The sequence below is a fragment of the Cetorhinus maximus genome, chromosome 28 (genome assembly GCF_964194155.1).
Source record: "Cetorhinus maximus chromosome 28, sCetMax3.hap1.1, whole genome shotgun sequence".
Taxonomy (NCBI): domain Eukaryota; kingdom Metazoa; phylum Chordata; class Chondrichthyes; order Lamniformes; family Cetorhinidae; genus Cetorhinus; species Cetorhinus maximus.
This window is the reverse complement of record NC_135906.1, coordinates 9,183,678-9,196,885: the sequence shown is the minus strand read 5'-3', so window position 1 is coordinate 9,196,885 and position 13,208 is coordinate 9,183,678. Positions and strand designations below refer to the sequence as shown.

The 13,208-nt window shown below is 47.6% G+C and overlaps 1 protein-coding gene across 2 annotated transcripts in view; it reads left to right on the top strand.

Moving 5' to 3' along the window:
* Positions 1-5,942: 5,942 nt before the first annotated feature.
* mcoln1a (mucolipin TRP cation channel 1a) overlaps positions 5,943-13,208 on the top strand; it is a 51,224-nt gene continuing 43,958 nt past the window's right edge. Inside the window, exon 1 of one of the 2 annotated variants that reach the window (XM_078531146.1) lies at positions 5,943-6,063. In XM_078531146.1, the coding sequence (XP_078387272.1) occupies positions 6,039-6,063 (25 nt within the window). In that variant the 5' untranslated portion in view covers positions 5,943-6,038. The remainder of the gene's footprint in view (positions 6,064-13,208) is intronic. The other variant, XM_078531147.1, reaches the window with a different exon arrangement.

The following is a 13,208-nucleotide window of genomic DNA, read 5'->3' as shown; positions in this document are numbered from 1 at the left end:
CTTCTCTGCACCCTCACTAATGACTTCTCATCCTTCATAAATTGTGGGGCCCAGAACTGGACACAATACTCCAGTTGAGGCCGAACGAGTGTTTAATGCACTTTCATACACAGTCAGTGCTTTTGCACTCTGTGCCAGGATTCCCTACGCTTTATCAACCACTCTCTCAACCTGCCCTGAATGAAAGAAAAAGCAGTTAGCAGAAAGGGTTAACTTTGCTGCTTGTTTGCAAGGGGATGGAGTAATCATCTCACCTGCATGCAACTGCGTCGTTTATTTTTAAAAACGTCTTTTTTCTACGAAAACTTTTTTGATCGAAATAGAAACAAACGCGATTTCAAACTTTTTTCCTGAATTCTTTTGGTGTCTGTTCTTCAGCATTTCCCAAATTCTGTCCTTGGGGATTGAAAAGAACAGAAATCATTTGTAATATTATAATTTCAAAGGAAATATCTTCCCATCAGAGAAGACAGCATTTTAATTGAAACTCTTAACTGTTCCCAAGTTTTTTAGCATTTTTTTTTCAAAATGATGTTTTCAATCTCTGATATATGCTACTTAACCTCATTTGGAAAAAACCTGTCAAAACTGGTCCACACCAAGATTTTTAACTTAAAAAGTGATTCAGCTTTTTTGTCATATTTCTCCAATTCTGGGTGAGCAATCTTAAATGGGAATAGACAGACTCAGATTCACACTGTCATACTCTTAGGAAATCTTTTAAACGCAGTTAAGTAATTCCTGGTGACTCAAGCTTGAGTCTGTTGTCCATATGCAAGTTTATTTCCTGTATGAACATACGAATTAGGAGGAGGAGTCAGCCACTCGGCCCCTCAAGCCTGCTCCACCATTCAATGAGATCATGGCTGATCTGATTTTTAACCTCCGCCGCCTATTCCTGCATATCCCTGATAACCTTTCGGCCCCATGCTTATCAAGAATCTATCTACCTCTGCCTTAAAGATATTCAAGACTCTGCTTCCACAGCCTTTTGAGGAAGAGAGTTCCAAAGACTCATGACCCTCTGAGAGAAAAAGAATTCTCCTCAGTCCTGTCTTAAATGGGCAACCCCTTATTTTTAAACAGTGACCCCTAGTTCTAGATTCTCCCACAAGAGGAAACATGCTCTCCAAATTCACTCTATCAAGACTCCTCAGGATTTTATATGCTTCAATCAAGTTGCTTCTCATTCCTCTAAACTCCAGCGGATACAAGCCTCAGGCACCATTAGCCTAATAGCCATGACAGGATCATACATGGTAAAAGCAAAATACTGCGGATGCTGGAAATCTGAAACAAAAACAAAAATACCTGGAAAAACTCAGCAGGTCTGACAGCATCTGCGGAGAGGAACACAGTTAATGTTTCGAGTCCGAATGACTCTTGACATGACTTTGTCAAGAGTCATTTGGACTCGAAACATCAACTGTATTCCTCTCCGCAGATGCTGTCAGACCTGCTGAGTTTTTCCAGGTATTTTTGTTTTTGTTACAGGATCATACAACCTGGTTTCTTGCATACCCAAGGTGATCAAACTTGGCCTCGGTAGGTATTCCCCCTCCGGCTGTCTCATGAGTTTTGCCCTGAGAGGGCTACTCCCTGATAACTTATCTTTTCTTTGTTAGTTATATCAAATGATACCCAGAATTATACTGGAGTGAATTCCTTCCTACCCAACCTCCAGACTTGACATAATGGCTGTCTTGATGGTTTGACTGTTAAGCAGTTAATTGGGAACAGGACGACCTTGACAATTTCAAATAGTTGTCAGGGCTTCCCAGACTGTGGGTCGTGACTGCCAGTGGATTCATGAGACGAGATACTGGGGATGAGAGCTCTGAGGCATCAATGGCTTCCATGGAGTTCCAGCTGAAAGTTAACAGCTGCGAGGCCCCTTTAAATCCTCATTTATATAACTGACCGACCTTGGAGGCTTGATTCCTGCTCCAAAAAAAAAGCACTGAGGGGTCATGGCAATTTTCAAGTCTTCAAATGAGGTCACAATGGGCAAATGTTTGGGAAGTACTGAGTTAAGTGATACTGCCTGAGGGCTTCCATTATTCTGGTGGATACCTGATACTCTCACCTGACCAGGGGATGTAGCCATCAAGTCTGCCGCTTGCTTTTTCTATTGTTCTGACTAATCTCCGCCCTTAACACAAATTCAAATCCTGCTAATCACATGGAAACGCGATTAACTTTAGGATTCAGGCAAATTCTAACACACCCTTTCATGCCAGAGTTGCCACCAGCCCTCCAACATGGGCCTGGATCCAGTCTCCAGGAATTGGAGATCAATCTCCAGGATAAAAGCAAAGTGCTGCGGATGCTGGAAATCCCAAATAAAAACGGAAAATGCAGGAAAAACTCAGCAGGTCTGGGCAGCATCTGTGAAGAGAGAAACGGAGTTAATGTTTGGAGTCTGTATGACTTCTTCAGAGCACAGACACTGTTGTGTACAATCCTGGAGAAAAATCACGGGGACATTAAAAAAGATTTTTTAAAAAAATTTTCTTTGAACATCTCTCTTTACCAGATTTTAAAATATTGAAAACGGGGAAAAAAGGCTGTTTGGCAGACAGTCAAGGGTCATCCAATTGGTTAATGAGTCCTCTTGCTTTCCATTTGGCAGTGCATCACAAGGATGAATGTGTTGGCCAACTAATGCCGCAGCATAGGGATAAGTTATGTGATGAAACTTCTAGGAATACATTTAATCATGCTGAGTTTTTCCAGGTATTTTTATTTTTGTTTTGGATTTCCAGCATCCGCAGTTTTTTGCTTTTATCTTGGTGTTTAATTGACTGCCACTTCTCTTCAAGGAATGCCTACCTTGAAGAGAAGTATTGCTCTTCTCTCCGACAGGATTTCTGTATATATTTCGCCCCTCTTCTGTTTTTACTTAGTTCTGTTGAAGGGTCATACGGACTCGAAACGTTAACTGTGTTCCTCTCTGCAGATGCTGCCAGACCTGCTGAGTTTTTCCAGGTATTTTTATTTTTGTTTTGGATTTCCAGCATCCGCAGTGCTTTTTTGCTTTTATGTACATTTAATCGCAATTGGCAGCCCTACTTCAAGTGACTTACAAATGTTGGCGGAATACGGATGTTAGTCTGTGCTGCCAACACAACCTAACAGAAGCAGAAATACTGGTTCAAAACCAAAACATGATTCGGGTTTCTCACACAAACAAACTTGTTTTTACGCACATAGATAGAGAGACAAGTAACCTACTTAAAACAGAACACATCTGCATACTACTAACAGCAAAGGCGAGACTACGTTTAGGTGCTACAATCAAAGCAATTGATCTCACGTACTTTTCAAAAACAGACTTCAGACAAAAGGAACAGAGTAGCGAATTATTTCCTACCCCTAGGAGCTGCGGGGACAAGGACCTCAAGCACGTGAATTCCCCCACCCCCCACAGTGAAGCTCCATAATATTAACAGCATACATGATTCCAGCCCCACCCCCGCCACCTCAGGGGCTTTGTATCTAAAGTACCTCCTTAATGATGCTGTTCAGAACCCCTGCACAAAGGCTGGTCCGACCCACAGTGCCACCGCAGGTAGGACAAGGAGGCAAATCCCAAATCCACCCCAGTTGGGATGGGGATCCAACCCCGTGCTGTTGCCATCAACCTGACCCACACACTGGCCGCCCGGCCAACTGGAATCCAGTGTTTTTTTTTATTCTTTCATGGGACGTGGGTGTCGCCGACTAGGTCAGCATTTTTATTGCCGACCCCTGTATTAGTGCATCGGAGGAAGGATCACTCGAGGCACTTAAGAGGGAATTAGACTGTTGCCTGAAAGCGAAGAATGTACAGGGTTATGGGGAGAAAGCGCCGGACTGGCACAAGGTGAATTGCTCATTTGCAGAGCCGGTGCAGACATGATGGGCCGAATGGCCTCCTTCTGCTCTGTAAAAATTCTGTGAACTTAATTCATTGAGTAGTTGATTACCAAGGCACAACCGCCACCCCCCATCACCAGTCTTGCCAGCAGCATCCCTGCCCCCTCGGTCCCGACAGCATAGCCCCCCCCCCCAAGCCTGGTCTCCCCACCCCACCTCCCTGAAATGTCCTTTATTTTATTTCCTCAGAACCGGTCACACTGCCTAAGAAAGACATTGCCAATTTTATCATAGTAACATTAAAGGGAGACGAGTCCGTCTAGAACGTGGAATTCGAATGATTGCTGTCTCAATAGATGAGGCTCCAAAAATTTACAGTTGGAAAGAAGCAATGTCCATTGTGGGTAAGAACCTGGTCATCAGGTGTGAGGCACTCTCGCTGTTGCTGTACGTGGCGCAGGTCTGGCCCATTCCTCACTCCTGTGCGATGAAGATCACCCGAGCCATCTTTCACTTTATCTGGAGGTCCAAAGTGGATCGTGTCCGCAGGGATGCGATGTAAAAGCCTCTAGATAAAGGGGGAAAAAACCTGCCCAACATCGCCCTCATCCTGATGGCCACCTTTGTGTGTGGCTGCATCAAGCTGTGCGTAGACTCTCTCTACGCAAACACCAAGTGTCACTACGTGCTGAGGTTCTACCTGTCCCCGGTGTTGTGAAGGATGGGTCTGGCCACGCTGCCGCGGAACGCTCCAAGTAGTTGGACCGATCTGTACCACCTGTCCCTCGTGGAAACATTTGTGCAGAGAAACACCTTTGACCACAAAGTCCATCAGGCAGTGGTCGGCATGTAACGTCCTAGAGACCCTGAGGGAAAAGGAGATGGTGGATCCTGTCAGATGGTTCCCCGAGCAGACTGTCAAAGTCATTTGGCAGAATGCCTCATCGCCAGAACTTTCCAACAAGCACCAAGACGTAGCTTGGCTGGTGGTGAGAAAGGCCCTCCCCGTCAGATCCTTCCAACACGCCAGGAGTCTCACCCCCTCGGCACGTTGCCCTCGAGGTGGCTGTGGTGGGGACGAGACCGTTGTTCACCTCCTTGTGGACTGTGCCTTTGCAAAGAAGGTCTGGAGAGAGATGCAGTGGTTTCTGTCGAGGTTTGTCCCGAGCAGTTCTGTGACACAGGACTCTGTGCACTACGGGCTGTTCCCAGGGACACACACCGAGACAAACATCAACTGCAGCTGGTGGATCATCAACTCGGTGAAAGACGCTCTTTGGTCTGCCCGAAACTTGTTGGTCTTCCAGCGCAAAGAGTTGTCCCTGACCGAGTGTTGCGGACTGGCACGTTCCAAGGTCCAGGACTACGTGCTGAGGGACGCACTAAAGCTTGGGGCAGCCGCCGCAAAGGCGCAATGGGGAAAGGTCGCTGTCTAAGACCTTTCAGCCATAGTGCACCGAGGGGCTGGGAATTGTATAGACCCCTCGGGCTGTATGACTCACGATGAATGTATATAGTAAATACTAAATGTATTATAATTGTATTGTCAGTAACGACCATATTGAAGTGACTGTAATATTCATTGATTGTATTGAAGCACTTCCTGATCCATGTGTAAATGTTGAATATGATTGCACATTTTATGATGGCTATTTAGAAATGTTTTGTAATGTTCTTTCAGATATTTTATGAATAAAGCATATTTTTCCAAAAAAAAGCAATGTCCAGGGGCAAGAGTTGAGAAGCAGCCAAGTATTTCCTATAAACTGACCCCAGTTCCTCCTATAAATTAGCTCCAGTTCAAAGCCGCTGGGCGGGGCCGGGGTGATTGGCAGCTGGGTGGGCGGGGCAAGGATGGTTGGCAGTTGAGTGGGCGTGGCCAGGGTGATAGGCAGTTGGGTGGGCGGGGCAGGGATGGATGGCAGTTGGGTGGGCGGGCGGGTGATTGACAGTCTGGTGAGTGGGGCCTGAGTAGTTGACAGAGGGATGGGCGGGGCCCTGGCTGATTGACAGGCCGCCCCTGGCTGATTGACAGGCCGCCCCTGTCACGGGATGATGGCGATGCTGGGCCCGCCCTCAGGGCCTCCCGGGTCAGGTGGAGCGGGGCACAACAAGCGGCTGCGGAGCTGGTGGGCAGAGTGAAGTGGAGCCAGGGGCTAATCTCCCAGCCAGCTGGCATCATGGCTACCAACTGCCGGCTGTCAGGTAGGAGCCGCGCCGGTGAATGGACTTTCTCGGGGCAAACCCTCTGCCCCAGAGTCCGGCTGTCAGGGGAAATACCACTTTCTCCTCAGCCCTCCCTCCCCCGGTACCTCAACCCTCCCTCCCTCCCTCCCCCGGTCCCTCAACCCTCCCTCCCTCCCTCCCCCGGTCCCTCAACCCTCCCTCCCCCGGTCCCTCAACCCTCCCTCCCTCCCCCGGTCCCTCAACCCTCCCTCCCTCCCCCGGTCCCTCAACCCTCCCTCCCTCCCTCCCCCGGTCCCTCAACCCTCCCTCCCTCCCCCGGTACCTCAACCCTCCCTCCCTCCCTCCCCCGGTACCTCAACCCTCCCCCGGTACCTCGACCCTCCCTCCCCCGGTACCTCGACCCTCCCTCCCCCGGTACCTCGACCCTCCCTCCCCCGGTACCTCGACCCTCCCTCCCCCCGACTCCTCGATCCTCCCTCCCCCCGACACCTGCCACCCCCTTCCAAACCCCCCCCACACACCCCTCACCGCAAGCCCTACTGCCCCCCGCGTGCCCCTCGCCGCAAACCCTACTGCCCCCCGCGTGCCCCTCGCCGCAAACCCTACTGCCCCCTGCGTGCCCCTCGCCGCAAACCCTACTGCCCCCTGCGTGCCCCTCGCCGCAAACCCTACTGCCCCCCACGTGCCCCTCACCGCAAGGCCCTACTGCCCCCCCCGCGTACCCCTCGCCTCAAGCCCTACTGCCCCCCGCGTACCCCTCGCCGCAAGGCCCTACTGCCCCCCCCGCGTACCCCTCACCGCAAGCCCCACTGCCCCCGCGTGCCCCTCACCGCAAGCCCTACTGCCCCCCGCGTACCCCTCACCGCAAGCCCCACTGCCCCCCGCGTACCCCTCACCGCAAGCCCCACTGCCCCCCGCGTACCCCTCGCCGCAAGCCCTACTGCCCCCCACACCCCCTACTACCCCCACATACCCCTCACCACACCTCCCAACCCTGGTCGATGTGTTGTGTGAAGTGATGACTATTCTAGAATGCTTGTCACAGGGTACATTGTAAACCCTGTGTGACCTGTCAGTCTGTGTTGGTTTGATTGGCATTTTTTATTCATCAGTGTGATGTGCTTTTTTTCCCCCCTGCATTCTCAGTGTGTGGAGTTCCAGATCTGATGTGCTCTGTTTTAGGTATTTCCTGAGGATCAGGGTCACCTCCTTGCCTCTACTCCCCACATCAGAGCTTCATTGGAAGCAGCTCAGCTCAATGGCCTGAACTAAAAGTTGGGAGTTTGTTTTGACTAGGGGATTGGGCAGTCCTTCTCAGAGTTGTCTCCTCCCCATCTGCGTGCATTGTGGGAGGTTTTGTATAGCTGGAGTCTCTGGAAGGATATTTGGAGGTTTTATCTATCTGCTTTGGAGGGATGTGTGAGGTACAAAGCCTGTGTTCCCAAAGAGGCCAGTGACTTTGCGTGTGATGGTTTCCCATGGGAACAGGAGGAGGGCATTTAAAACCCTTGGGTATTTTCTGCCATTGTATTAGATTGTGGCTCATCTGTACCTCCACTCCATTTTCCTGCCATATCCTGATATACCTTTGCCCAACAACAGTCTATCATAAAAGCAAAATACTGCGGATGCTGGAAATCTGAAATAAAAACAGAAAATGCTAGAAAAACTCAGCGGGTCTGACAGCACCTGTGGAGAGAGAAGCAGAGTTAACGCTTTGAGTCAGTATGACAGCCTATCATAACTTGGAGGACAATTGTAATGGTGATAAAAGCAAAAAAACCGCGGATGCTGGAAATCCAAAACAAAAACAAAAATACCTGGAAAAACTCAGCAGGTCTGGCAGCATCGGTGGAGAGGGACACAGTTAACGTTTCGAGTCCGAATGACCCTTCAACAGAACTAAGCAAAAATAGAAGAGGGGTGAAATATAAGCTGGTTTAACGGGCTGGGGTGGTATCCTTCCAGAGACTTCCGCTATACAAAACCTCCCACAACGCACGCAGATGGGGAGGAGACAACTCTGAGAAGGACTGCCCAATCCCTTAGTCAAAACAAAATCCCAACTTTTAGTTCAGGCCATTGTAATGGTGAGCTGTTACAACAACAACTTGAATTTATAAAGCACCTTTTAAAATGTGGTCGAAAGTCTCAAAGCATCGAATCAAAAATTTTACGCTTAGACGCGTAAGATAAGGAGAAACCAGGACAGGTGACAAAAAAAAAGGAGAGGTTTCAAGGAGCACAATGAGAGGTGGAGAGGTTTAGGGAAGGAATTCCAGAGTTTGGGGCCTGCGTGGCGGAAGGCACAATTACTAATGGTGGGCTGGAGGAAGTGCTGACAAAGCAGATCAGAATCGGAAGCTTTTCTTGTTGAGTCCCTAGTCGGTGCGGAGTGAGCTCAGTTCGGGCTGGAGTGGGGAAATGGGGATCCCTGAGCAGGGCAGTGTGTTGGATGCAGGAGGAAGTCATTGTAATTGAATATGAGCATTCTAGAAGGCGGGAAGGGAGTGTCCGGGGTTCTGGCTTGTTTTGTGTACGAATACTATGTGAGGAAGCTGCTACTGTTTGTAGAATTCCACCCCAGCATTTTTTTTTAAGACAGAGAGGAACCGGAAAAAAACCAGAGCAGCTTTGGACGTGGCCTGGAGCGTGCGTTTGATGTGTAAGAAGGTTTGCAGCTGACCGTTAGATTTCTGCATTCAATTCCTGTTGCGAAATCAATGTTGCAGTCTGATTTCTTAGCTTTTCTCACATACCAACAAGAGCCTCTGGTGCATTCAGCCTGTCCAAATCCAAAACCAGGTGATCTAGGAGAGGTGACAAGTAAATTTAAAAATCCTGACTAATTTGAGGAGGGCGGGAATCTTATCTCCAAACCCCTTAAGCAATTGAAACTTGCCCAAATACTGCACGCTGTTGACTGACCGTTGATGGCATGAATGCTTTCTTCATTTCTTGGTTCCTGGTTTCATGGTACGTGCAGCAGCCGCCGAGTATTAAACTGGTCGAATGCTCCAGTATTTCCTTCTCTTCTGCTGGATGCCATATGAGGCAGCCCCTGGTGTGCACATCCAGCAGCCCAAGCTCTGGTTCTCCCCGTAACAGAGACCACTACTTCCATTCCAGAGACTTCACGTAATTTAGGGTTGAGTGCAGTACCGAGGGAGTGCTGCACTGTCAGAGGTGCCATCTTTCGGATTAGGCATTAAACTGAGGCCCTGTCTGCCCCCTTGGGTGAGCGTAACAGATTCTGAAGCACTATTTTGAAGAAGCACAGGGCAGTTCTTCCTGTTGTCCTGGCCAACATTTAGCCCTCGGTCAACATCACAAAAAAATTATGATCTGATCCTTACTGTACTGATGTCTGGGGGATCTTGCTATACGCAAATTGGCTGCAAAGTGCTTTGGGATGTCCTGATACCATAAAAAGCTCTGTATAGTTGCAAGTCTTTAATTTTACATGGATGGCTTGTTAGCCTGACTGTGAACTGCCTGTCAGTAGATATGGTGGGTGAGAGGGGAGGGAAGTTTCCAATCCATTCCCAATGGAAATGAAAGGAAAATTTACATGACCACCGATGTGGCTGTCAAACTTTTTGACAATGTAATGAGTATCCCGATGGATGTCAACCCGGTATTCTGAGGCCTGAGCTCTGATCTCCTGCTTGTAGAGAACTTATTTTCTAATTAATCTCTGTTCCAATGTCCGTTTCTTAATGGTTACTTATTAAACTTTGCTGCTTCTCCTGCTGTCCTCTGCCCAGCTTATCACTCAACCCACTTCAACACTAAGCTCACCAGCTACTTACTCATTGAAACAAAAACAAAAATACCTGGAAAAACTCAGCAGGTCTGACAGCATCTGCGGAGAGGAACACAGTTAACGTTTCGAGTCCGTATGACTCTTCACCAGAACTAAGGAAAAATAGAAAAGAGGTGAAATATAAGCTGGTTTAAGGGGGCGGGGTGGTGGGACAGGTAGAACATCTTTTGGCAATCTCCACCTATTACTGGCCCTCTATCCAGCTCTACCTGTCCCACCCCCCACTTAAACCAGCTTATATTTCACCTCATTTCTATTTTTCCTTAGTTCTGGTGAAGAGTCATACAGACTCGAAACATTAACTGTGTTCCTCTTTGCAGATGCTGTCAGACCTGCTGAGTTTTTCCAGGTATTTTTGTTTTTGTTTTGGATTTCCAGCATCTGCAGTTTTTTGCTTTTTACTCATTGAGCCTGGTATGGGCACGAAGGCCTCAGCTGCAATGTTGCTTTCCAAAATTTAACTTGCACTCTCTCTCTTTTTCTTCCCTTCTCCAAGGTTCCACCACTGGTCTGTGCTCAAGCCAGTGACTCTCGGCTGGATGCTGTACTTGACCTCAGTACCTCTTGCCTTGGGCATGTGGTGAGGTGGGGGGGTGTAGGCAGTTGGTGTGTGTGGCAGGGAAAGGTTGGGGAATTCAGCCAGGAACCCTGCTCCTGCACCACACTCCGCAGGGCTGTAGAATGGAACTGCTGCTTGTGAGAGGAAAAAGAATTGAAAAAGAAATTTCTGTGAAATAACCAAGCAATTTGAATTCAATTTATATTAAAGTCAGTATAAAGATGTCACTAATTAATTCCCCAGGAAATTTAGGCGAAACCTCTTTACTCAGTGCTTTAGAATATGGAACTCACTGCTGCAGGGAGAGAAAAACGTGCACCTTTAAGGTGAAGCTTGATGACACCAGGGAGACAGGATTAGAAAGATATGATGGGGATTAGAAGGATATGCTGGGAAGAGGTTGTCGTGGAACATAAATGCCAGCGCAGATTAGATGGGCCGAATAACTTATTTCTGTGCTGTAGACCGTATAAACTACGGAGCTGTATAAAATAAACCAGCAGTACTAAGTCTACTTGTACCTATTGTCCCATGCACAGATCAGCCCTGCAAACAAGAAGCTTCTTGACCTGTTTGACTCTGTGCCACACCAGATAGTTAAATTCTAACTGGATCTGTCTATTCTACTACCTGGTGCCTGAATTTAAGTGAATATAATCCCAGGATAGGATTGACCAAGAGGCCAGAACAGGCATTCCAAGGTCAGCTGATTTGGCACATTCCACCAGCATCTGGACAGATTAAGCTTATTGGGTGGCGTGACTGAGCTGGCACAAGGCTCTCTTAATCCTCAGAGATTGCTTTTGATGTTTTTTTTTTCTCCCTCATTTGTCTAACTCCTGCCCCCCTCCTTGCTTGTAACGTTGTGCAAGTAGCCTGTGCAAGCTGCCATCTTCAAAGAAAAAGTATTGCAGGCAGTGTCAAGGGGAAAGTTAGGAAAATTAAACCCAGAGCGCCCTGGATGACGCGAGAGATAGAGTTGAAGATGAAAAGGAAGAAGTGCGTGTACGACAGATGTCAGGTAGAAAATACAATCAGGCTGAATATAGAAGGACCAGAGGGGAAGTGAAAAAACTAAAAAAAGCAAGGCCAGTGCATGAAAAGAGACTGGCACCTAACATAAAAAGGAACCCCAAGGTCTTCCATAAGGATATAGATAATAAAAGGGTGGTAAAAGAAAGATTAGGGCTGATTAGGGATAAGAAAGGATACTGGCAGATGGAGGCAGGAGAAATAGCTGAGGTATTAAACGAGTAGTTTGCCTCTGTCTTTGCAAAGGAAGAAGATGCTACCCAGGCTGATGAGAGAGGAGGTAACTAGTACATTCGAAGAATTTACGATTGAGAAGGAGGATCTGTTAGGCTATCTTTACTTAAAATAGATAAGGTACCAGGACTGGATGAGATGCATCCAATGGTACTGAGGAAAGTGAGAGTAGAAATTACAGAGGCACTAGTGATAATCTTCCAGCCTTCCTTAGATACAGGGGTGGTGCCAGAGGACTGGGAGAATTGCGAATTGCAAACCCTTGCTCTTCCTGATATATATTAATGACCTAGACTGTGGTGTTCAGGTCATGATTTCAAAATTTGCAGATGAAACGAAGATTGGAAACATTGTCAAGTGTGATGAGGATAGTCATGAACTTCAAAAGGGCATCGACATGTTGGTGGATTGGGCAGATAAGTGGCAGATGAGGTTCATAGCAGTGTGAGGTGATTCATTTTGGTAGGAAGAATATGGAGAGACAGTATAAAGTAAAGGGTGAAATCCTAAAGGAGGTGCAGGAACAGAGGGACCTTGGTATATACGTACATAGGTCATTGAAGATGGCAGGGCATGTTGAAAGAGCAGTTAGTAAAGTATATAGCATCTTAGGCTTTATTAATAGGGGCATTGAGTACAAGATTAAGGAAATCATGTTGAACTTGTATAAGACACTAGTTAAACCTCATCTGAAGTACTGCGTCCAGCTCTGGGCACCAAAGTTGAGTGAAGGCATTGGAGAGAGTATAGAGGAGATTCACAAGAATGATTCCTGGGTTACAGAACTGTAGCTTTGAGGATAGATTGGAGATGTTGGGACTGTTTTCTTTGTAGAAAAGAAGGCTGAGAGGAGACTTGAAAGAGATATTCAAGATCCTGAGGGGTATGGACAGGGTGGATAGTGAGAAACTGTTCCCACTCAGGAGGGCGTCAAGAACTAGAGGGCACAGATTCAAAATAATTGGCAAAGGAGTAAATGTGACGTGAGGAAAATTTTTTTCACCCAGAGGGTGGCTGGAGTTTGGAATAAACTTCCTGAGAGGATGGCGGAGGCAGGTTCAATTGAGGTATTGAGAAGGGAAATTGGATTTCTATCTGAAAAGAATGTGCAGGGTTATGGGGATAAGGCAGTGGGGTGAGACTAGGTAGAATGCTCTTTTAGAGAGTCAGTGCACACTCAATGGGCCGAATGGCCGCCTCCCGCACTGTAATGATTCTGTGAAATATGTGCTGGGAATACCTTGCTGAGTCGCACAGAATCTTGCAGCTTTGAGAAGGCCATTCGGTCCATCGTGCCCCTACCAGCTCCATAAGTGACCCATTCCCTACACCATTTTCCCTTGTTCCTTTGGTGATAAACTTACACCCGTTACTGACTCATTGACTGGTGGAAGTGCTTCTCTCCGCCACCTGCACCCCCAACCCCCGATTTTGCTCTATTGAAACTTCTCACACTTATTCCCATTTATACAGTACCTTTCATTATCCCAAAAGGTCCCCCAGGTGCTTCAA